The sequence below is a fragment of the Pimephales promelas genome, chromosome 17, assembly GCF_988280905.1.
Source record: "Pimephales promelas chromosome 17, fPimPro1.hap1.1, whole genome shotgun sequence".
Lineage (NCBI taxonomy): Eukaryota > Metazoa > Chordata > Actinopteri > Cypriniformes > Leuciscidae > Pimephales > Pimephales promelas.
The window spans coordinates 7,280,130-7,301,922 of record NC_142785.1 but is presented as its reverse complement, the minus strand read 5'-3'; the positions used below and the strand labels follow the sequence as shown (position 1 = coordinate 7,301,922).

General features: G+C 36.5%; 3 protein-coding genes and 2 long non-coding RNA genes across 8 annotated transcripts; 3 read left to right on the top strand and 2 right to left on the bottom strand.

The window, feature by feature from the left end:
* On the top strand, positions 1-7,644 carry mlst8 (MTOR associated protein, LST8 homolog (S. cerevisiae)). 2 transcript variants are annotated; one of them, XM_039684397.2, is made up of 9 exons: positions 1-145; positions 356-512; positions 1,370-1,421; positions 1,530-1,692; positions 2,083-2,158; positions 2,264-2,416; positions 3,410-3,534; positions 3,651-3,814; positions 6,753-7,644. In XM_039684397.2, exons 2-9 carry the CDS (start codon positions 384-386, stop codon positions 6,869-6,871), a joined length of 981 nt encoding a protein of 326 aa, XP_039540331.1. In that variant the 5' UTR covers positions 1-145; positions 356-383; the 3' UTR covers positions 6,872-7,644. The 2 variants fall into 2 exon arrangements, with proteins under 2 accessions (XP_039540331.1, XP_039540332.1); XM_039684398.2 differs by having other exon boundaries at positions 43-145; positions 366-512.
* bricd5 (BRICHOS domain containing 5) lies at positions 7,441-14,372 on the bottom strand. Of its 2 annotated transcripts, none has more exons than XM_089121846.1 (6): positions 14,281-14,372; positions 13,583-13,711; positions 13,363-13,509; positions 13,148-13,285; positions 9,933-10,086; positions 7,441-7,535 (listed from the first exon to the last, which is right to left on the bottom strand). In XM_089121846.1, the coding sequence occupies exons 1-6, from the start codon at positions 14,332-14,334 to the stop codon at positions 7,441-7,443; spliced, it is 717 nt and encodes a 238-aa protein (XP_088977972.1). In that variant the 5' UTR covers positions 14,335-14,372. The 2 variants fall into 2 exon arrangements, with proteins under 2 accessions (XP_088977972.1, XP_039540333.2); XM_039684399.2 differs by having other exon boundaries at positions 13,178-13,285.
* LOC120487961 (uncharacterized) lies at positions 9,148-14,907 on the top strand. The gene is made up of 4 exons (XR_005624526.2): positions 9,148-9,779; positions 9,953-10,042; positions 13,601-13,746; positions 14,219-14,907. It is a non-coding gene; the product is annotated as an uncharacterized LOC120487961 (long non-coding RNA).
* Positions 14,908-16,311: 1,404 nt separating this feature from the next.
* On the top strand, positions 16,312-17,990 carry LOC120475757 (uncharacterized). Of its 2 annotated transcripts, none has more exons than XR_016147008.1 (4): positions 16,312-16,702; positions 17,281-17,354; positions 17,487-17,560; positions 17,642-17,990. It is a non-coding gene; the product is annotated as an uncharacterized LOC120475757 (long non-coding RNA). The 2 variants fall into 2 exon arrangements; XR_016147007.1 differs by having other exon boundaries at positions 16,316-16,702; positions 17,286-17,354.
* Positions 17,991-19,576: 1,586 nt separating this feature from the next.
* pgp (phosphoglycolate phosphatase) lies at positions 19,577-21,018 on the bottom strand. Its single transcript, XM_039684403.2, has 2 exons — positions 20,213-21,018; positions 19,577-20,120 (listed from the first exon to the last, which is right to left on the bottom strand). The coding sequence occupies exons 1-2, from the start codon at positions 20,805-20,807 to the stop codon at positions 19,795-19,797; spliced, it is 921 nt and encodes a 306-aa protein (XP_039540337.2). The 5' UTR covers positions 20,808-21,018; the 3' UTR covers positions 19,577-19,794.
* Between the last annotated feature and the right edge of the window lie 775 nt (positions 21,019-21,793).

Sequence of the window (21,793 nt, the reverse complement as noted above, 5' to 3'; positions counted from 1 at the left end):
CTTTTATTTAGGAATTGTTTCTGTGAGGACTGGTTTGGATGGAGCGCCGCTTAGATTTGACATTTGTAAATAATGTTCATTTCGCTGTTGAGATCGTAGTTTTACGGTTATCTATTAGAATTTCTAGTGCATTATTCGCCCTCAGGTAAGAACATCGACACTTTCTCTTTTTTTAATCAAGTTCAGAGAGCATTTTAACACCATAAAAGCAATTTCAAGCTATCACGACAGATTGTTCTCTTGATCCTGTTGCCAACATTAACAGAAACATTTAACGTTACATTAAAACGTATCGAGGTGTATTCATGAATTTTCAACAACAGCCACTGCTAAAACGAATCATTCTCCTGCGAAGTTGTGGTTAGGTCTGGATTGAGTTCATCATGAATGTGAATCAAGGCACCGTGGGCAGTGATCCGGTGATTCTCGCCACTGCTGGTTATGATCACACCGTGAGATTCTGGCAGGCTCACAGCGGCATCTGCACGAGAACCGTCCAGCACCAGGACTCTGTATCCTTCACTTTCAGGACTACGGTTCTTAACACACTTGGAGGACACTTTTAAAAAGTTCACTTTGTATTAATGTCAAAATAGAAGTTTTGGTAACACTAGATTAGTGTCCTTGTTGTTACATGTACTGTAGTATTAACAGTAAATTATGCATAATTACTACCCTAACCCAAACCTATTTCTAACCACAACCATATAGTAAGAACATGTTGTGAATGAATATTACTTTTGGTACACTACTTATATAATTACATGCTAACAAAGTCACCCTAAAATAAAGTGTAAAATAAATCTTTTGTTGTGCTTTACAATTGTTTTAAAGTACTTGATTATAATTTTAACTGTAGTGCTTTATTCAGTATTAGTATATTACTAAATTGTACCTTCATCATTACAAATGTGTAATTACAAATCTATTTAAATAGATGACATACACATTTCAATAGAAATAACAGTTAATTTCAACATGCAAGTGTATTTTAGTAATCATAAATGTCTGTAAGAACCTTTAGAAGTACACTTTAAATATTTGAAAATCAATGTAATAATGAAATTACATATAAAAATGTACTTTAGTCCTCCTTAAGTGGGTCAAAAATTGTACAATGCAGTTCATCTAATTGCATTTCATACAATTTTTAAATAGAATACATTTTCATTTAATTGCAAAGAATGTGATTAAGTTTATTAAAACATTAAGTTCACTTTGCACTTAAGTATAATATTTCTGTAATAATATTTCTGTAATAAAAACTCTTTTTTTTTTAAGATAAATATTCCAATGTGTCGTGCACTTCTTTTTCACAAGGGACAGCTGGAACAAAAAATACGTTAAAGATGCTTAACTCAAACACCAGCAGGTAAATTCTCTTGAAGTAACGCCTGACAGAAGCATGATTGCTGCTGCTGGTAAGTTCAGCATGCAACTCATTACATAGAAATCTACAAACATTGCAAACTGTTTTTGTTCCTATACTTGTGTTGTTTTCACACTGTACTTTTGTTCTTGCATTTCAGGTTATCAACACATACGTATGTATGACTTAAACTCAAATAATCCAAACCCTGTGATCAATTACGATGGCGTCAGCAAGAACATCACGTCTGTCGGCTTTCACGAGGATGGTCGGTGGATGTACACGGGTGGGGAAGACTGCATGGCTCGCATCTGGGACCTGAGGTAGTATAAGCTTTCTGCTGTATGTATAAAGTCTGTTTTAAGATGCTTTAGGGTCAGTTCACCCAAAAATGAAAATTCTGTCAGTATTTACTCACCCTCATGTTGTTCCAAAGCTCTATGTGTTTATTTGTTCTGCTGAACACAAAGGAAGATATTTGGAAGAATGTTTTAATCAAATAGATCTCATTCCCCATAGGAAAAAATACATACTATGGTAGTCAATGGGGAATGAGATGTGTTTGATTACAACATTCTTCCAAATATCTTCCTTTGTGTTCAGCAGAACAAATAAACACATAGAGGTTTGGAACAACATGAGGGTGAGTAAATACTGACAGAATTTTCATTTTTGGGTGAACTAACCCTTTAAGTGCTACTGTTTTCATTCAGGTCAAGAAACCTACAGTGCCAAAGGATATTTCAAGTCAATGCACCTATTAATTGTGTGTGTCTTCATCCCAATCAGGTCAGTTGGATAATATTTCATTATCTGCTACTGATGCTCGCAGTCGCAATCAAACCAGTCGAACAAACATGTACATTTTCTCTACTTTTTTTTTTTTTGCTTTAGGCTGAATTAATCGTTGGGGACCAAAGTGGTGTTATCCATATCTGGGATTTGAAAACAGACCACAATGAACAGCTCATTCCAGAGCCAGATGTGTCTGTCAATTCAGTCCATATTGATCCTGATGCTAGTTATATGGCTGCAGTCAACAGCTCGGTCAGTAACCAATAGCAGTCCGATCGATTTTAACATTGAGCTCATTTTTTTGTACATTTGGAGTGCTGTCAGTACAGATAAAAATGACAAAAATCTATATTGCCAACACCGTGTTATCGTCTTTTTAAAAATCACTCCGTTGACTTCAATGGGGCATATTCTAAACCTGCTTTTAGCCTCTTAACATCCTTGATTTGTCATTACGTCATGTGAGTGGTGTTATTAAGAGTGACCACTGTCAATCTGACTGCAGTAGATGTGAAAGATATGAATAAAAATGATGTTAATTCAGCCAGCTCACATCCCTCTATTTGCTTCCTGTTTTCGGTCGAAGCCCACAGTAGTTGATTGTCGAGTTCACACGCGCGATCATTGGTGAATATCATCTCTTAATAACACCACTCACATGGCTGTGCACTCGTAATGACAAATCAAGGATGTTAAGAGGCTAAAAGCAGGTTTAGAACATGCCCCATTGAAGTCAACAGGGAGCGAATTTAAATCGACGATAACTTGGTGTAAGCAACACCGAGTTTTGTCATTTTTGTCTGTACTGACAGCACTCCAAATGTACAAAAAAAAAATTAGCTCAATGTTAAATTTGTCCGGAGTTCTCCTTTAAAGGGATAGTTCACCAAAAAATAAAATTGTATCATCATTTACTCACCCTCATGTCGTTCCAAGCGCGTAAGACTTTCGTTCATCTTTAGACATTGGATGTCTAGTATCCACCCAAAACTTTTATAAAGAGATCGTAAAATAAATTCATAATATCTCTTTATGAACCGCCAAAGTTAGACATTCAAAGGAACCTTCATTGGAACAACATGAGGGCAAGTAAATGATGACTTTTTTGAGTGAACTGTCACTTTAAACCTTCAAAATGCCATATTACTTATGAAGTTGTGCTTATATGTACTGCATATATTTATATTATATCTGAACCATTTCGTTGAGGTTGGTTAGATTTGGTTTATTTGTCTTTCACTGTAGGGGAACTGTTATGTGTGGAATTTAGCTGGAGGAATAGGTGATGAGGTGACACAACTGATACCCAAGACCAAGATCCCTGCCCACAAACGCTACTCGTTACGCTGCAAATTCAGCCCAGACTCCACGTAAGTGTCTTGCAAAACGCTAATCTGACAAACAATGGGAGAACAGTGAAAAATGTAAATAGTGGATTTAAACTATTATACAAATCAAAGCATCATTTTTTTCGTCTCTTTGCTAGATTACTGGCCACATGCTCTGCTGACCAGACCTGTAAAATTTGGAGAACCTCCAACTTTTCTCTAATGACAGAGTTGAGTATTAAGAGTAACAACCCTGGAGAGACGTCCCGAGGTTGGATGTGGGATTGTGCCTTCTCTGGAGATTCACAGTACATAGTTACAGGTGAACACACGCTTTATTTTACAGTCCTGTTCTGCATGTCTACATACGATGTACTTATTGTAGTAACTGGGTAATAACTAGGTACTGGGCCTGAAACTACCCCTAAACCTAATCTTAACCAATGTAGTTGACTTATATTACTCAACCAGTTTTGTGGGTAGGTTTAAGGGTGTATGGGAAGGATCAACAGTGTAATTGCAGATGTTACTAAAGAAATGAATTACAGATTTAATTACATGCAGGTATTTTTTAAATACAAGTACAATGTCACAACATGTTTGTACACAATAAGTGCATTACGACAACCTATTAATTTAAATGTTAGTACAGAGTAGCCTACTTAAATACACTAACCCCCAAGTTTCACAGACTAGGCTTAAGGCTTGTCGCCGACTAAAATGCAAGTTTTTAACTGAATGCAACTTGTAATTACATATTTTAAAATATTTCATTGTTTTGTCTCAAGATGCACACCAGTAATAGGTGTACAAAGGCCTAATCTAAGCCCTGTCTGTGAAACAAGACCACTTAACTGTCACCGTCCCACAGGTGGGACGTTTGCCACTATATTTTTAAAACAATAATATCTTAGTAAATACCTTAAATAATATTGACAAACTATATATCATTTGAAAGCTTACAATCTCTAGTTTCCATATTTGGTGACTGATTTTCAAAATATATTACAGAGGAGCCATAATTTATCAATATAAAACAAGAATATTTTCATACTCATAAGGCGTGTTCAGACCTTTGTTTTAAAATAGCAGTAAACATGAAAAATCATGAAAAAATGGTAGATACCTCAGTTTGTTTTCATGCCAAAAGTTTAAAAGATAGAATCCATTCAATTATTTTGGAAAAAAAAGGTCTGAAAAGTTTAAAATATCAAGAAAAAAAATAATAAATTCACCATTTGTGACGTGGCAGCTAGCTATGACTTACATGCGTGTTCTTTGTATGTGTTTCTTAGAGGTTCAATTCATATAAAAATCTGCCAAACTTCCCATGCTACTCCTGAATAGGATCTCTACTTCAGAAATTGTATGAAAATTGTGAAAATAATGGTTCATATCACTCCAAACACGAATGGAAATGCAGGCGCCCTTATATGGGCAGTAATGGAGTCTGATTGTGCCCTAGTGAAAAAGTTTGGTACTGCGCTCAAACAAAATCTTACTGAAAGCTCATTTTTTGAGATATCAACCTAAAATTTGAAACACAACTTGTTCAGATTTTTGGCTTTGATCTTTCTGCCATTTTAGAGTAGCCCAGGTTTTGAAAATATATATTTTATGTAAAATATGAATAATTAATATTTTTACATTGTACATTTCCATAAACTCAAACTTCTATAACTTTTTTTATGTTTCACTTTATTAATTTATTTCACTTCTACAAAAATCTGCCAAATGTCTTCTTTAAAACAAGACCAGTCATATGTCTATATTCCAAAGCATTCATGAATTACAACCATTTAAGTTCGAAATGTGCATTTTCATGTCTATTCAAAAAAGGGGGGGTGACAGTTAACAGGTTAAAGGAGTAGTTCACTTTTGACAACTTTTGCTGATAATTTACTCACCCCCATGTCATCCAAGATGTCCATGTCAATCTTTCTTCAGAAATTAAGGTTTTTGATGAAAACATTCCAGCATTTTTCTCCATAATGCAGTTTACTGGGAACCAAACGGTTCAAGGTCCAAAAGACACTTTCAGTACAAACTGCAACCTGTTCAAAGGGCTTTAAACGATTCCAGACGATGATTGAGGGTCTCATCAAGTGAAACGATCGCTCTTTTAATAAAAAAATAACAAAGTTTAAGTTTTATAAGCTCAAATGCTCATCTTGCTCTGTTCTGTGACACACGTTTGTGACTCTCCTGTTCGAACTCGTTCATCAAAATGAATGAATCTTTTTCTGAGTCATTTGGTTCATTCAACGAACGAAACAAACGAATTGACTGGGAAAAAGATTCGTTCATTTTGATGAACGAGTTCGAACAGGAGAGTCACGAATGTGCATCGCAGTACAGAGCAAGGCGACCATTTGAGCTTATAAAACTTAAACTTCGTTTTGTTTTGTTTTTTAAATAAACGTTCGTTTCGCTTGATAAGACCCTTATTCATCGTCTGGAATCGTTTAAAGCCCTTTCAACAGTTTGCTGTTTGTACTGAAACTGTCTTTTGGACCTTGAACTGTTTGGTTTCCATTGAAGTCCATTATATGGAGAAAAATGCTGGAATGTTTTCATCAAAAACCTTACTTTCTTTTCGACTGAAGAAAGAAAGACCTGGGCATAATTTCTGTACATCAAACGTTTTTTGAAAAGTGAACTACTCCCTTAATATAAAGTGTATATATATATATATATATATATATATATATATATATATATATAAGAAGTACCACAAGCACTTGAAGTACATCAACAAATAGGAGGGAGCATAATTTTACTGTCAGGAATTTGTCCTGTCGTGTCGCGCCACATTGGGTGTAGACAGCATCAGTACTGATTATAATGGCTTTTTCGCGTCGTGCCATTTTGATCTGCTTCTGGTTTGGCTTGTTTTTTTGTTGTTGTTTTTGTATTTGTGTGTGTTGTATTTTAAAAGAATGTTACACAAGATAAGAATACTTCATGCTAGTTATTCTGGTCAGAGGTCAGAAGTTTACTTCCTCTTTCTTAATAATGTTTGGGTAACACTTTATTTCACAGTGTCCTTGTGAAATATGTTACATTTCCTTACCGTAGTTAATTCGTGACTTTGTTATACCTATTTTTTCCCTGCATGTCATGTTTTCACCGTGCATCAGGACAGTGCTAAATAAGGAATTTAAAATATGTTTTTCATTTTTCTTTCACAACTGTATGTTGCCCTCATTGGGATCATTTGAAGCATTCCTGCTTATATGTTAATTGTTCTGGATTTTCAGCGTCCTCTGATAACCTGGCACGTCTGTGGTGTGTGGAGACCGGAGAAATCAAACGGGAGTACAGCGGCCATCAGAAGGCGGTAGTGTGTTTGGCCTTCAATGACAGTGTCCTTGGATAGTTTGCCGAAGAAACTCATGGATCTATGAACCATCCTCATGGTATTAAATGGACTTTAATGATTGATAACCCCTTAATGACTATGATGCTGAAGACTGAGCAAAATGCATCCTTATCATAAACCGATACATAAACTTTGTTGCATATAACCCAGTAATTGAATGCATCCACACATTTTGCAAATTAATGTTTCAGTAACACAATCCGAATACATTTAGCTTTTGATTATTATCCAATATCCAGACATCACTGAATGATTCTCGTCTTGAATTAAAATATATGAGTGAACACAATGGTGCTTTATTGTAGACCAGCAGTGTTTTCCATTACTCGTCTGCATCAGGTTACAGTCTTTGAGCCAAGTAATGTTCAAACCACTGCAAAAATGGGGCTAAATACAAGAGAGGATGAAGAGAATGATTTATCAGATAACATGACAAGATGGTTCTGGCTTTGTTGCCAGATTGGCATTAAATATGGCATTTGTTTAGCCTTTCCAGTTGCTCTCGTCGATGAGAAGACATTTGTTTGTTTGCCTGGCGTGTGCTGGTAGCCTGGTACACAGGAATGTCACTCTGGCAGGTAGTAGAAACACACAGAAACGCAAATGTTGCTGGGGAAGCAAATGTCGATGCAGAAGTAAATAAGTCTTTGTTTCCCGGGACCTTCAGAAGAAGAAAAAAAGAAAAGAAATCTCAAGGTTCTTATTTCTATAGATGTGCCGCTGACAATCATAATCAATGTCCTGTTCCTTGTTCATGCTCTGCTGGTTGTTACTCTAAAAAGGTCAAAACTCCATCTAACTGGAATACTGGATCAGGTTTCTGTCATGTCACACTGTGCTCTTTATAGAGAAACTCAGCACGTTCTTGGCTTGTTAAATGTCTTCTGTACATTTCTTGTCACAAAAATCAATTGATACAATGTTTTAACATTTTATTTAAAAGTACAATGTACAGTTTAATTTACAGCATTTGTGGTATTACCACTAAAATGTATTTTCTCCTTTTTTTTAATCTGGATTACATTGAGACACTTACAATGGAAGTGAATGGGGCCAGTTTGTAAATGACAAAGTACTCACTGCTTCAGTAGTATAGCAGAAACACGATGATTTCAGTGTAAAATAAAAAATAAATCTCTTTTCTTCCTGTGTGAAGTTATACCCAAATTTACAACTTTCTCGCCATAGCAACATATCACCTAAAACAACCATGAAAAGGTTAGTAATACAAACGTTTTAGCACAAGAATGCAAGTTTAAAGGAGTAGTTCACTTTTGCTGATAATTTACTCACCCCCATGTCATCCAAGATGTCCATGTCTTTCTTTCTTCAGTCGAAAAGAAATTAAGGTTTTTGATGAAAACATTCCAGGATTTTTCTCCATATAATGTACTTTACTGGTAACCAAACGGTTCAAGGTCCAAAAGACCTGTTGAAAGCATCGATATCCACAATAATGGCTAGATGTCTTAGCGAGTTTCTATCGTCATCACCGGCGGCCATCTTGTCACAGGCAAGCTGATGTAAGATGAGTAATCAGCATGAACACAAATACTCTTATCACGTTGAAATCTTGATGGATTTATAAACGGTTTGGTTTCTTACAATCGTTATTAACCTGGCTATAATTGTGGATAATTATTTATTTATACACTTATTATTGATAAGTATGCAGTGTAATAACTACATCTATGAAATTTATAACAAACCAAACCGTTTGAAAATCGGTATAAAATTGAGCAAGTTATGGTTATTTAAAAAGTACATGCACCATTAAAACACAATGTTACGAGTGAGCGAGCTGCCTGTGACAAGATGGCCGCCAGGTGCAGATGTCGAACTCCATTGGCCAGCAGCGTGGAGGAGATATCTAGCCTTTATTGTGGATATCTATGGTTCAAAGGGCTTTAAACGATTCCAGACGATGAATAAGGGTCTTATCAAGCGAAAACATAGGTCATTTAAAAAAATAATAATAATAATAATAACAAAGTTTAAGATTTATAAGCTCAAATGGTCTCCTTCTGTGTGACTCTCCAGTTCGAACTCGTTCATCAAAATGAACGAATCTTTTCCAGAGTCAATTCGTTCATTTCGTTCGTTGAATGAACCAAATGACACGAAAAAAGATTTGTTCATTTTGCACTGAAACTGTCTTTTGGACCTTGAACCGTTTGGTTACCAGTAAACTGCATTATATGGAGAAAAATGCTGGAATGTTTTCATCAAAAACCTTAATTTCTTTTCGATTGAAGAAAGAGTGACATGGGGGTCAGTAAATTATCAGCAAAAGTTTTTTTTAAAGTCAACTACTCCTTTAATGTAAGTGTTTATGGCCTGGTTTTAGAGACAGGGCTTAGATTAAGCCAGGATTAGGCCTTCAGTTCAATTCAGGACATTGACACAGTAGCTTTAATAAAGTTCCTTAGAAAAAAAACATTACTGGTGTGAATCTTGAGACCAAACAAGGGCACTGACATCTTTTAAGATATATCAGTGCAAGTTGCTTTCAGTTAAAACAGCTCAAACATGCATTTCCTTGTCTATGAAACTAGGGGTAAATGTCTAAAATTATATTCACTATATTTCTGCTTTTAAATCATCCAAAAAAATTGGCCACTTCCACTGTACATGCTTCACTGTAACATTATGCCACAAATGCTGTCATTTGATTGTTTTTTATGCTTTATGCTTGCATTCATTTGATCAAAAATACAGTTATAAATGTAATACTGTGAGATGTTATCACAATTTTATGTGATAGCAAAGCTGAATTTTAATGTGAGTGGTGTGTCGATTGTAGAGAACCTGTTCCTGCTTTAGTGTGCACATAGCAAATGAAGTAAAAAGGAGAGAGGAACCATGAACGAACAATTACAACAACAAAAATGTCACACAGAAAAAGGTAAGAATATGTATCATAGGTAAGTATTCATTCTGATTTGATGCTCATTATTATCTATATTGAAAACAGTTGTGCTGCCTAATATTTTTGAGGAAACTTATACTTTTTATCTGGATTCTTTGATGAGTAAATATATGTTTGACATAACCTCACCATCAGATCTTCTCGTCCAGTACACAGAGGCCTGCTGACAGAGGGACTGAAGAGGTTCCTGAAGGGTGGAAGCTTCAACACGACTGCCGGGCAGCACTCCCAAAAACTCGGTGTGTTTTTCAGTCTGATTTCCCACCACCCAGACCTGACGAACCTGTGAGAATCATCACATATCTCACTGTATATCATTGCAGAGTAAATTACCCGCTAATTCTGTGATACCGACTCGCCATATTGTTCCTATGTGAACGCAAACACTGTATAACTCCTAAACGTATAATTGTGTCTGAGGGGTTTAAGTGTTTCCTCTAGTACAAAAGCCATTTGTAATTACACCACTTACTCCACTGAGAGATCAGATAGACACTTGTTAAAGCGGAGTGATGCTTGAGCGAGCCTGAGACGGGCAGTTTATGCCTATCAATAGCTCATTGTGCACCAAAAATTGGAAATCTGGTTCAAAAGGCTATTGACCACGGATTGAGTTTCCTAAAAGATTTCTAATGGCTTTAATCAAACGCAATGATGCAAAAATCTCAACCGAGACCAGAGTTTTAAGTGGTCAGCGATACTTATCGGTTCAACAACCCATGCCATTCTGCACAGATCATAACCCAGCGCATGAATCTTGTTAAGTGCTGAGAGAAGTGTGTCCAGCACAGGTCTCTGCTCTGTTTATGGACGGGAGCTCTGTCTTTCCAGTAGTGATTTCTAAGAGGAAAAAGCCAACAGAGTGGCCATTGTGCACCCTGTGGTCCTATCCTGTAACGCGATCCAGCCGAGGTGGATCAGATGGTCTGTGGAATTCGGACTCGGCTACGCTAAAACCCTCCTGAGCTGGTGCGGTCCATTACTCCCTTTCTGGAGTCACGGAGGAGAAAGCAGCCAAAAGGGCTCTCTAATCTTCCCAAGAGCACTGGGGCGGAGCTGCGTTCAAGTGTCAGTCAATTTGCTGGCCAGCTTTACGTTTAAATGGCACATAGGGTCTTGGCTGCTGAATGTGACCCGGGTAAATACGCCCTAGCAATTGGCATTCTCATTCATATGGGGAAAATAGGAGACTCGACATTTCATTCCTGTGATGGGAAAGCTGAATTTTCAGCAGCCATTACTCTTCGGTGTCACATGATCCTTCAGAAATCATAAGCAGATTTGGTGCTCAAGAAACATTTCTTATTATTATCAATATTGAAAAAAAGTGGTGATGCCTAGTATTTTTGGTGGAAACCATCATACTGTCTTTTTTTCAGGATTCTTTGATGAATAGAAAGTTATCTGGTTATCTTCGGGGTCTTTTTGACCCAAAAATGACTTTTGGTGAATTTAAAAAAAAAAAATGTTCTCTTTGTCCAAATGGCATGAAAACTTCTACGTCTCTTAAAGGGTTAGTTCACCCAAAAATGAAAATTAAGTCATTAATTACTCACCCCCATGCTGTACCAACCCCGTAAGACCTTCGTTCGTCTTCGGAACACAAATGAAGATATTTTTGATTAAATTTGAGATCTGTATAACTACCACATTGGCTCCTAAGGGACTGCCTCTTGACGGCCCAAAAAGTCAATGAAGAAAATGTTTAAATATCCCAAGTGACTACCGTGGCTCAACTATATGTTTACCAAGCGACGCGAATACTTTTTGTGCGAAAAAACAAACAAAAATAACGAGTTCATTCGACTATTTTTTTCTTCCTTGTAGGCCAGAACGAGACTTCCTTATAGATTTCCACGACGCATGCGCGAGAATTGCGATCTGAAGTAGTGTAAGCTGTGTACGCAGATCGCAAATCTCGCGCATGCGTCGTGGAAATCTATAAGGAAGTCTCGTTCTGGCCTACAAGGAAGAAAAAAATAGTCGAATAAACTCGTTATTTTTGTTTGTTTTTTCGCACAAAAAGTATTCGCGTCGCTTGATAAACATATAGTTGAGCCACGGTAGTCACTTGGGATATTTAAACATTTTCTTCATTGACTTTTTGGGCCGTCAAGAGGCAGTCCCTTAGGAGCCAATGTGGTAGTTATAACGTTACAGCTCTCAAATTTAATCAAAAATATCTTCATTTGTGTTCCGAAGACGAACGAAGGTCTTACGGGGTTGGTACAGCATGGGGGTGAGTAATTAATGACTTAATTTTCATTTTTGGGTGAACTAACCCTTTAAAACTGTCTTGATCTACCAAAAAAACAAAAAACAATATTGGAATGATATCTGTTTTTATGTTAGCGTGAAAAAATGCCGACACTTGTTATCTTTGGGGCCCCGCATAGTGAATATACAAAATTCATCATCAAAATCAGAAACAACGAAGAAAGTAACTGTTAATTTCTGTATTATTTTTTTTTTTTTCTGTTACAGTTACTGTAGTGAAATTGTAGAATTATAATAAAAACAGATGATTGAAATCAATTATAAAATCTAAAGACTCCAACACTTGGAGTCTTGCTCAGGTTTGATTCTAAGCATAATGTAACATTATTGAAAAAATTTGCCAGTACAAAAAATGCTAAACTTTGACAAAAAGTTTTTTTGTGTGTTATAATTGTGATTTTGTCATATTTAGATATGAATCCAACTGGAAAAACTTGTGAAAAGATATGTAGTTTGGTTAATCACGTAACAAATAGCTTATAGTGGAGGTCTATGTCCATCTAGTGGTTAAAGTGACTTTTTTTTATTTTAAAACTGCATTTTCCAATAAAATGGGCAATAAAAATCTTACATTAAATCATTTAAAATGATCCATGTTATCCCCATAAATGAAAGTTAGAAATATGGGTCTTTTATAAAGTAAATTTGACATAAAATGCTGTTTTACATAAAAAGCCTTTTTAAATAAATATTTATTTATTTATTTATAGAAATTTAAAAGATATCAAAAATCCTCCAAAAACTGCACAGATGTTGAGTAAAAACATTAATAAACAGACTAAAATTACATTTGTAAAAATATATATATATATATTATTCTGTTACAAAATTAAATGTCATTGTTTGGGATCCCTGGAGACCCCAAAGATAATGAGTGTAGACGCAAATGAAGGTAATCAGAGGGTTAAAAAGAAAGCTTTTAAAACGTCTTGAAAAGTCACTTTTGATCAATTTAATACACCTTTCTGTACCCAAGCTTTTAAACGATTGTGTGTATGTATACATTCTATATTTGTATTTTTGTATTATTGCAGGTTACCATCAGATATTTTGGTCCAGCACAAAACTAAGAAGCTCGACAAGCTGAAATCTTTTACCTGTTGCTCCGTCTTGTTTAGTTGAGATTGCACGTTCTCGTAATCCAAGCTTTCCATCCGGCGAAGAAAGCAGCTGTCTTGGTTGTCAGGTTTATAGCATACCAACCCCTGAGGAAGAGAGATAGGGAAATGTAACCGAGCTTTAGAGGAAAAGCCTAATCTGTGCAGAAAGAAAAGAGTCTTACATGTCTCATGTCAAAAATCACAGTGGAGGTGTAGTTGACATGGGAAGTCACGGAGTAGGTCACTACGCTGTTGTGCTTGTCAATCAAAGCCGACTGATTGATCAAGTCACCCATGTGATCGGGAATTCTGACAACCTGCAGGGAAGACTGTGGGAAAAGGTTTGTTTTAGGTGCTAAAGTGTTTAATGAAGCTTGAAAATGTTCACATTTTGACTCTTACTTGTGTCTTATGCTGAAGCCCTAGATGTGCCGTCACACTGAGAGCAATGATAACAACGAGCAGCATGGCAGTGAGACTGCACCAGAGAACTTTGTGAGGAACCCTGGAGGAGCTGACGGGACCACAGTGCTAGAAAATCCAAACACACGTTCATCTCCCTCCGAGTAAGGCCATTGCACATTCACATTGTTGAATATTTATGGTTTGTACACATAAGCAAGACATAAAACAGAGCTAAGCAAAGCACAAACTGACATATTTGTGTTACACTCTTAAAAATAAAAATTCCAAAAGGTTGGTTTTGCAGTGATGCAATAGAAGAACCATTTTGGGTTCCCCAAATAACCTTTCAATGAACTTTTTTTTTTTTTTTTTGGTGTTAAGAACATCTTAATAATCTAAAGAATCGTTTCCAATTACACTGTAAAAACAAAGAAAAAAAAAAAAGATTTTGTCTTTTGTAAAATCAACTTAATTTACGTGGTTCAGATAACCTAATATTTTGAGTTTCTGTTGATTAAACCAATCTCTTTCATTGTATTAATTGAAATGCAACCAAGTTATTTACTTTAAGTTAAACCAACAATATATATATATATATATTTTACACTGTATATTCTTTTGCACAATGGAAAGGTTCCAGAGTGAAGCATGTTTTCTGCTAATGGAAACAGCAATATAACCACATGAACTCTCACCATGCTCCGTGGGTCCTCCAGACCGGCTTCTGAATGCTTCCAGCACCTCACCATTCTGCCCTGTTTTGCTTCTCCTCACGGTACCTGTCTTAATCTTTTGTGTATAAGCCAATGTTCATGACTGAGACTGACCAGCAGAGCCTGCAGTATAGGTGTCTAACTTCTCCCTGCCATCCTCTGCCCCCCACCTCTTGCCTCACACCAGGTAGTCCAACCCACTGGCTGACTACCCCTATACCAGACAATAGACAAAGGGGACAGGTAGATTGGCACTGTGGATAGGGCTTTTCGTCGCAGAGACAGTTTTAAGACATCGACTGGCCTTGCCTTTAGGCTGCTGACTGACCAAGGTGACTTTGATAACTTCAGAAGTGGTCATAGTGAGAAGATTAAAGAGCAATTGCATTAGAAGTTTAGTTTATACCCCAAAATGAATTACTCGCACTCAAGTCGTCCCTACTTGCTATCTTCTGTGGAACACAAAATAAGACGTTTTGAAGAATGATGGTAAAGGTTTTAAAACATAATTTCTTAAAATGTCTTCTACACTTTAAATAGTTGCTGTCTTAAAATTTTAAGTATAATCAACTTTAATTTTTAAGTCATTTCAACTTAAATTACAAAGTTGCTGCCTTAAATTTTTAAGTATAATCAACTTTAATGTTTAAGTCATTTCAACTTAAATTACATTAAACTGACTTAAATCAGTTGAGTCTTATAAAAGTGTAAGTTATGAGTATAACTTAAAAAAGTTGTAAATTGCTTAACTTATTTTGTTGAGTTAAAGCAATGTAGACATAAAGTTGTCATAACTTATTGATCACATACATTCTTCTTTTTTTAATTTTTATGTTTCTCGGGTTTGTTCCTACACAAGGGTAAATAATGACAAAATTATGGGTGAAATAACCCTGAAAGTACACTTTTCATTAATAATTCATTTTTATTTGATCAGTCACGCAAGATGAACACTGTTCAAACCGCGGTGAGAGGTAAAATCCTATGTGTTAAAGAGTGAAGACAAAGCTGTAATTTAAGTGCAAAATATAATAATTACAAAAACGTACAACATTTTCTCGTTAAGTAAAGTGAAATAACTTACAGTTGAACAAGTACTTATGATAAAATAAGAATAAACAGCACAATTTTGAGGGTAATTAATTTGTTTTGTAGTACCCAAGTGTTACTGATCAGAAAACACATTAAAAATGTCACAAATTATTATTTTTAAACAAAATAAAACAATAAAACAAACAACACTGACATATAGCCCTTATATTAACCCTCTGAGACCTAAGGGTATTTTTACAATAAATTTTCCGTCTGGTGTCATTTACTAAAAAAGCTTGTAAAATATCAACCCTTTGGTGCACAGACAATTGACACACCTCTTTTTTTTCAGGACAAATTGAACTTTCAGCATATTTGTGTTACATTGATGTCACCTGAATGTAAAATAAGTTATGGGACCATAAAGACAAATGAAAAAATAAATCGGAAATGGAATCACTCAATTATTTATTGAAATCACACACAAATAAATAAAAGCTAAGCAATTTTCCTCTGGAAAATAGTTTGTTCATGTCTTTGGAGTCCTGGAGCACAGGAATAAACATTATAACTTGTACAGAACAAAAAATATTGACATTTTTCCAAAAGAAGTCCAGGCGTTTGGGGCCTCATGAAATTCACTGGTGCCAAGCCTCAAAACAGTTCCTATCAGCAATCACACAGAGGGCCACATCACAGGTTTTGCATTTCTATTTTATTTATTCTTTTATTTATTATGTTCTTTTTATTCTTTTATAATACATTTATACTACTATAATACTTTTTTACAGTAAATAAATAAATGGCACTTCAGCTGGGTCTATCCTGGTAATCTAGTTCCTCATCTGTCAAAAAGCTCTGTTCTCCTGAAAATCCTTCATCCTGCAATGCACCAAAATAGACCAGCGCTTTATTTACGTCCATTTCGCTGTGTTTCTCTGTGAATCGCGCGTCTCCGTGAGTCTCACTGACTGCGTCCGAAACCGCATACTTCCCTACTATATAGTATGGAAAAAGCAGTAGGCGAGCGAATAAGTATGTCCAAATCCTTAGTATCCATAAAAGAGTAGGCGAGAATTACCAGAGTGACGTACTAATTATCGCGAGATTCGGGCATACGTGTACTTATAGTACGTCCGAATATTCCTACTTTCGTACTATATAGTAGGGGAAAACAGTATTTGAAAGGAGTAGTATGTCCGAAACCTCAGTACTCATAAAAGAGTAGGCGAGAGGTTCCCGGATGATCTCCTGCTTTCGCCAAGATTTTTGAGTGTTCATCCGATGGATACTCTTCTATCCCAGGAGGCCACGGGAGAGCATTCGTCATTATCAACATCGCGGAGATCAGCGAAGCAGGGGGTTTTCAAATGTGAGTAAACACGGTTCCTTGTGTTTAAATCGTATGTGTTAAACTACTATAGAGTAAACGTTTTAACTGTTGAAGGTCTAAAGGACTTAGACAGTATAGTATAGTTGTGATTTTGCTGTAAACACATGTTTTATTAGTTAGTTAAACAGGGGAGCTCCAGTAAGTAGGCTAACGTTACACGTAAGTTTCTAAAATGGATTTACATAACCATATAACGTTACATCTTAAATACGCTTATTTAAAATGTATATTTACATCTGAAATGAAAATATTGTTTAAGTATTGCAGATGAGCACATCCCAACATGAAAAATACATCTGAGTGATGTAACGTTATGTGTGCTATTATGAAGGATAATTCACTGTTGTCAACACTACTTACATTAGACAAATGTGCTGTAAATACGGTAAATAAACAAATCTATAAAGTAACTAAATATGTTATATTTAATTTGTCCCTTATTAGTGTTGATATATTAAGGAACATTTAAGTTGGATTAAAAGTGAGTTAACACATCAACCTCAGCATGTAAATGCAGTGTTGAGCTCGTAATGTGAATCTTGTCTGTATGTTACAAGGACAGAAGAACACGCGTGTGTTTATCCGGTGGAGAGAGGCTCATGATGCTGAATGCTGTCATCAAAGGCTTTGGGTGAGTATACTACAGAAATGGATATCAAAATCTATTCAATCTTAATTTGTAGTTTATTTGAATTATTGTAAATTCAAGTAGAGACATTACAACATTTTTCTGAGTCTTGATTTCTGTGCATTTGCTGCATAGCTTTTGTGGTGGAGCAGGACCTGCAAGGAAAGATGATGGCAGCATTTGTTTTAGGGATTTTACTCAAATATAAAGTAAGGTTATTTTTAATAGATAAATCGAATGACATTGTGTTAAAATGACTGCTTTTGTATAATGTTTGTGCATTTTTGTAGGATCTGAAATGTCTGCAGACTGGTGTGAGCACTGAGGATGAGGAGCCAAGAGGTGCATCCTGGAAGTGGTGCCATGGATGAGACCCTCCAACTCTCCACCTGCCCTTATGAGTCCCTCCATCTCTCCACCTGCCTTTACGAGACCCTCGATCTCTCCACCTGCCCTTATTGCCTCAGATTGTGAAGCGCAGCACAACAACAAGCTCTGGGAAGAAGGCACAGTCCCCTCTGGTGAATTCATCAGAATAAAGCTGCAGAATGGGAACCGCTGTGTTGAGTCGGCATGATGTGGTGTTCAGCGGCTGTAAATACATGCTTGTAGTTTGAATAAAGCTTTGTTTCATGTGTTGTTGACTTGTATAATGCATTTGTTTATTGTGATGGTTACTTTTATTTGTTCTTTTACTCATTTATTCATTTTTATTATTGTTGTCAGTATATAAAATTTAATTATTTAATTAATGTATCCATTAATTCATCGATTGACTGATAATTGAGATGTTTCACTGCATTTATGAATATAAATGTATTCATGCATAACTGTCATATGACAAAACAAATGACTTTTTGCTTGTTATATTAAATTATATTTTTAGTATATAAAAAAGTTATATAATTAAGTATTGGTCAGCATTTAATATTATTATTTTGTTTAAGTTTTGGGGTGGGCTAACAATGCAATTCATTCTGAGGTAATATTAATTTTTAAGGAGTGATACTTACATTTTTCGAGTATAAAATCAACAGGTTTCTCCAAAAGAGATCTTCGAGCAGCTGCCCGTCTCCTTTGTGCAGACATTACAAACGCAGAGGAAAACTGTTCTAGGTTGTGCTGTCGAGTCACTGATGGTATGAAGTGTTAGTACACCTGTCACTCATAATTTAAACTTATAAACGTATTACATACAAGATCATGGAAAGATACCATAATAGTCATAATGACAAAACAGAAAACATAAAGATCATTGGTTTGTTTACATCATAATACAGGAAAAAGGAACAATATAACAAGGCTAAATATCTTTAAATAGTTCTTCATAATACATGAAAAATGTTGTTGTTTTGTTGTTATAGGTCTGAGGGATGAAACGAGGTAAATTCATCAAGAAAAGGAGGAAAACTTAAAGGAGAAACGTTTTGGGTATAAAATAAAGAAATTAACAACATATATTCAAGAGGTGACGATTTGGGGGTTTCTTAATAAAAAAAATATCAGCTGTTTCTTCAACAATACCACAACAAAATGAGAAAGTTTCATCAATGTCAAGATATTTATAGATAGAAGAATTAAACGTGTCGCTGTTCATTTCTTTGCGCTTGTGATATGATGATAACACGTCGTAGTAGGTCACATGATAACGTCAACATGGCAGATGTCCGGTTCTCATTCATACTCAACGAGATTTGGCTATAAAGTACCTACTCTTTTAGCGCTCGTTGAGTAAGTACTTATTGAAATTAAGTACCTACTCATTGAGTATGCGGTTTTGGACGCAGCCACTATCTCTCTACACTATATCAGCGCTTGGTTCATGCGTAATGACGCACACCAATGTTTACAACGGATCAGCCTGTAATTGGTCAAAAACCATCACGTGAAAACATCACGTGATATCCAGGATGTCCGCTAGCATCAAGCTAGCGGCAAAAATGACCGAATATTTATGAATTATGGGCTTCAAGATTATCAAAGTTTGGCATAAAGCGTTTGGATTTATTGCTGAAAACCTCTGAAAGGAAGCACAAGTTCCAGGCTGGATAGAAAACCTTCTGTAAAGGCTAGAAAGACCCGAAAGACACCCCCGTGATGGCTAGCTCGTTAGCTTTCTGCTGGAAAAAACGGTAAGAAAATCGATAAATCTGTCATCGAGTTATGTAAACATTTATCGGAGGTGACGTGTGGCATCGTCGACGACGCCGTCGGGCTCAGGGGGTTAACTTTAAAAACAGTGAGATATTCAAAAAGAGGTAGGCCAGTTTACAATGAAGCCTTGATAGTAAATCATACTGCATATTTGTGGAAAAAAAAAAACAAAAATGTACAATTTCTGTTAAACTGTAATATTAAAATATAGGTTATTTTGTTCCATACTGACACCCATATATTGATAAATATTCTCTACTAAAGTACGTCAATTTCAAGTAAATTCTGACTAAGCCTGTAGTGCAGGTAAAATATCAGCAATGCTGTCTACATAGTAGTCAGGCACCATTCTTTGGCGATCTGGACATTCGCTCTTCTGGTTTGCCTCGGCTTCTGCTACAGTAGAAACTCCTGTAAGGGTCAGCAGGGTCTTCATGCCACAGTTTGACCCTAGCATGATGTCAGTGTCCAGTCTATCTCCGACCATCAGACACTTCTGAGGGTCCAGGTTGAACTGGCTGGCCACACACTTGAACATGAAGCTGTTGGGTTTTCCCACCACTTGAGCTTGGCGTTGTGCAGCGGTCTCTACCGCCCGTAGGAGGCACCCTGTCCCTGTAGATGAGCAGAAGACAAGGTCGTTATGATAACACGCCATTCTGGTGATTCATATGTGTGACGTGACGTCAATATTGATATTTGCTTACCGGGGACCGCTTTGCCTCCCTCCAGAGGCAGCCTCGTGTCCGTGTTAGTGCCCACGAACTGACAGTCGGGATTACACAAGTACTGCAGAGCTCTGTTGAGCTTCATGTAACTGAAATGCTCATCAAACCCGACCAGTACAGCTTGGACCTCCTTATCGAGAGGCACATTCGCCCAGTCGATTTGAACTCCAGAGATGGGGTCAGGCCCCACACCGACCGGCTGGATCCCCACCTCCTCGAGCTCCTGCTTCATTGCGTTGCTCCCAATTAAATAGACTTTTCCGTCGAGTTTACACACATTTTTGAGGTACATCGCCGAGCAGTACGCCGTCCCGAACACCTCGTCCGCGGTGGCATCGAACCCGAGCTTGCCTAATTTATCCGCGTACATTTTTCGGGTTTTCGTGCTGTTGTTCGTGACAAAAAACACCCGCTTTCCGTTTTTCTTCAATGAATTGATAACCCCAGGGGCTCCGGGGACGACCTGGTCCCCTCGCCATATCACGCCATCGCAGTCAAACAGCACACTGTCCACAGAGTCCAGTAACTGTATGCTCAGCGCGCCGCTTAGTCTCGTACACTTAGATGAAGCCATTCCTCAAGTTAACGTTACTCTCGTCCTGACAGCGATCTTCTTTCTTGTCTTCGGCCCGTCCTAAAATAACATTTGATCTACTAACGTTAAGTCCGCTGACTAGACCGAGATGAGAGAATGACAGCGAGCCGACGTTGACTTGTTTCTGCAACTGAACGTGCAACTAGCGATTCATTCGTCTGTCAGTGACAGTGACACTCACTCTACTGTACATGACGTTTTATACACTTCCGCGCCGGTTTAAAGGGCCAGTGACCCTAATAAAATGGCATGATGAAATACCGGTAGGGTTAGTTAAATAGTTGACTTAAAAATGACAATTCTGTCAATTCTTGTACTCTAACCCTCAAATTGTTAGATATGTAAGATCGTTTGAAGAATGTCGGTAACCAAACAGCTGATGGACACCATTGACTCCCATAGTATTTTTTTCCCTAAATTTCCTACTTCCTATTTTTTCCCCTTTTCTCTGGGCCATTATCGCTATTATCGCTGTGGTGTGACTCTACTAATCTTCTTAATATTGAACGATTTTTAGAACTACATAATTATCGCTATCTTTATTTTATTGTCCTTGGCGTTAACAGGCCATTAGTGAGGTTAAGGCTCTATTTTTATAATTTCTTAAATGAAAACGAGGATGTGAGGAAAAGGTGTAATATTTTACTCTATTATTATGTTTTCTAACTAGAGGAATTATATATATATATATATATATATATATATATATATATATATATATATATATATATATATATATATATATAAATATTTTTTTGGAGGCGAAAAACTAGAAGAGAGTTAGAATTTTAGCACTTCTATCTTCGCAAAGTCAGTGGCTTTTTTAATGGGTTTTGGGTTAAGTGCCTTAATAGCCTGTGGTCAACACAAGCTTAAACCCTTGAAGAAAAAAAAATAACAACTAAAAAGTGGCTAAATGGGACTACTACAGATAAATTAAGGTTTTATTTTAATAATATTTTATT

Bases quoted from the DNA above. Each gene is read 5' to 3' on its own strand.
- mlst8 (XM_039684397.2), top strand. From the start codon at position 384: ATGAATGTGAATCAAGGCACCGTGGGCAGTGATCCGGTGATTCTCGCC. The intron at 513-1,369 runs GTATCCTTCACT...CTCAAACACCAG, and splicing joins CCGTCCAGCACCAGGACTCT to CAGGTAAATTCTCTTGAAGT. The intron at 2,159-2,263 runs GTCAGTTGGATA...TTTTTGCTTTAG, and splicing joins TGTGTCTTCATCCCAATCAG to GCTGAATTAATCGTTGGGGA.
- bricd5 (XM_089121846.1), bottom strand. From the start codon at position 14,334: ATGGTGAGGTGCTGGAAGCATTCAGAAGCCGGTCTGGAGGACCCACGG. The intron at 13,510-13,582 runs GTAAGAGTCAAA...CTTTTCCCACAG, and splicing joins GGCTTCAGCATAAGACACAA to TCTTCCCTGCAGGTTGTCAG. The intron at 13,286-13,362 runs GTAAGACTCTTT...TCTCTTCCTCAG, and splicing joins TGATTTTTGACATGAGACAT to GGGTTGGTATGCTATAAACC.
- pgp (XM_039684403.2), bottom strand. From the start codon at position 20,807: ATGGCTTCATCTAAGTGTACGAGACTAAGCGGCGCGCTGAGCATACAG. The intron at 20,121-20,212 runs GTAAGCAAATAT...GCTCATCTACAG, and splicing joins GGGAGGCAAAGCGGTCCCCG to GGACAGGGTGCCTCCTACGG.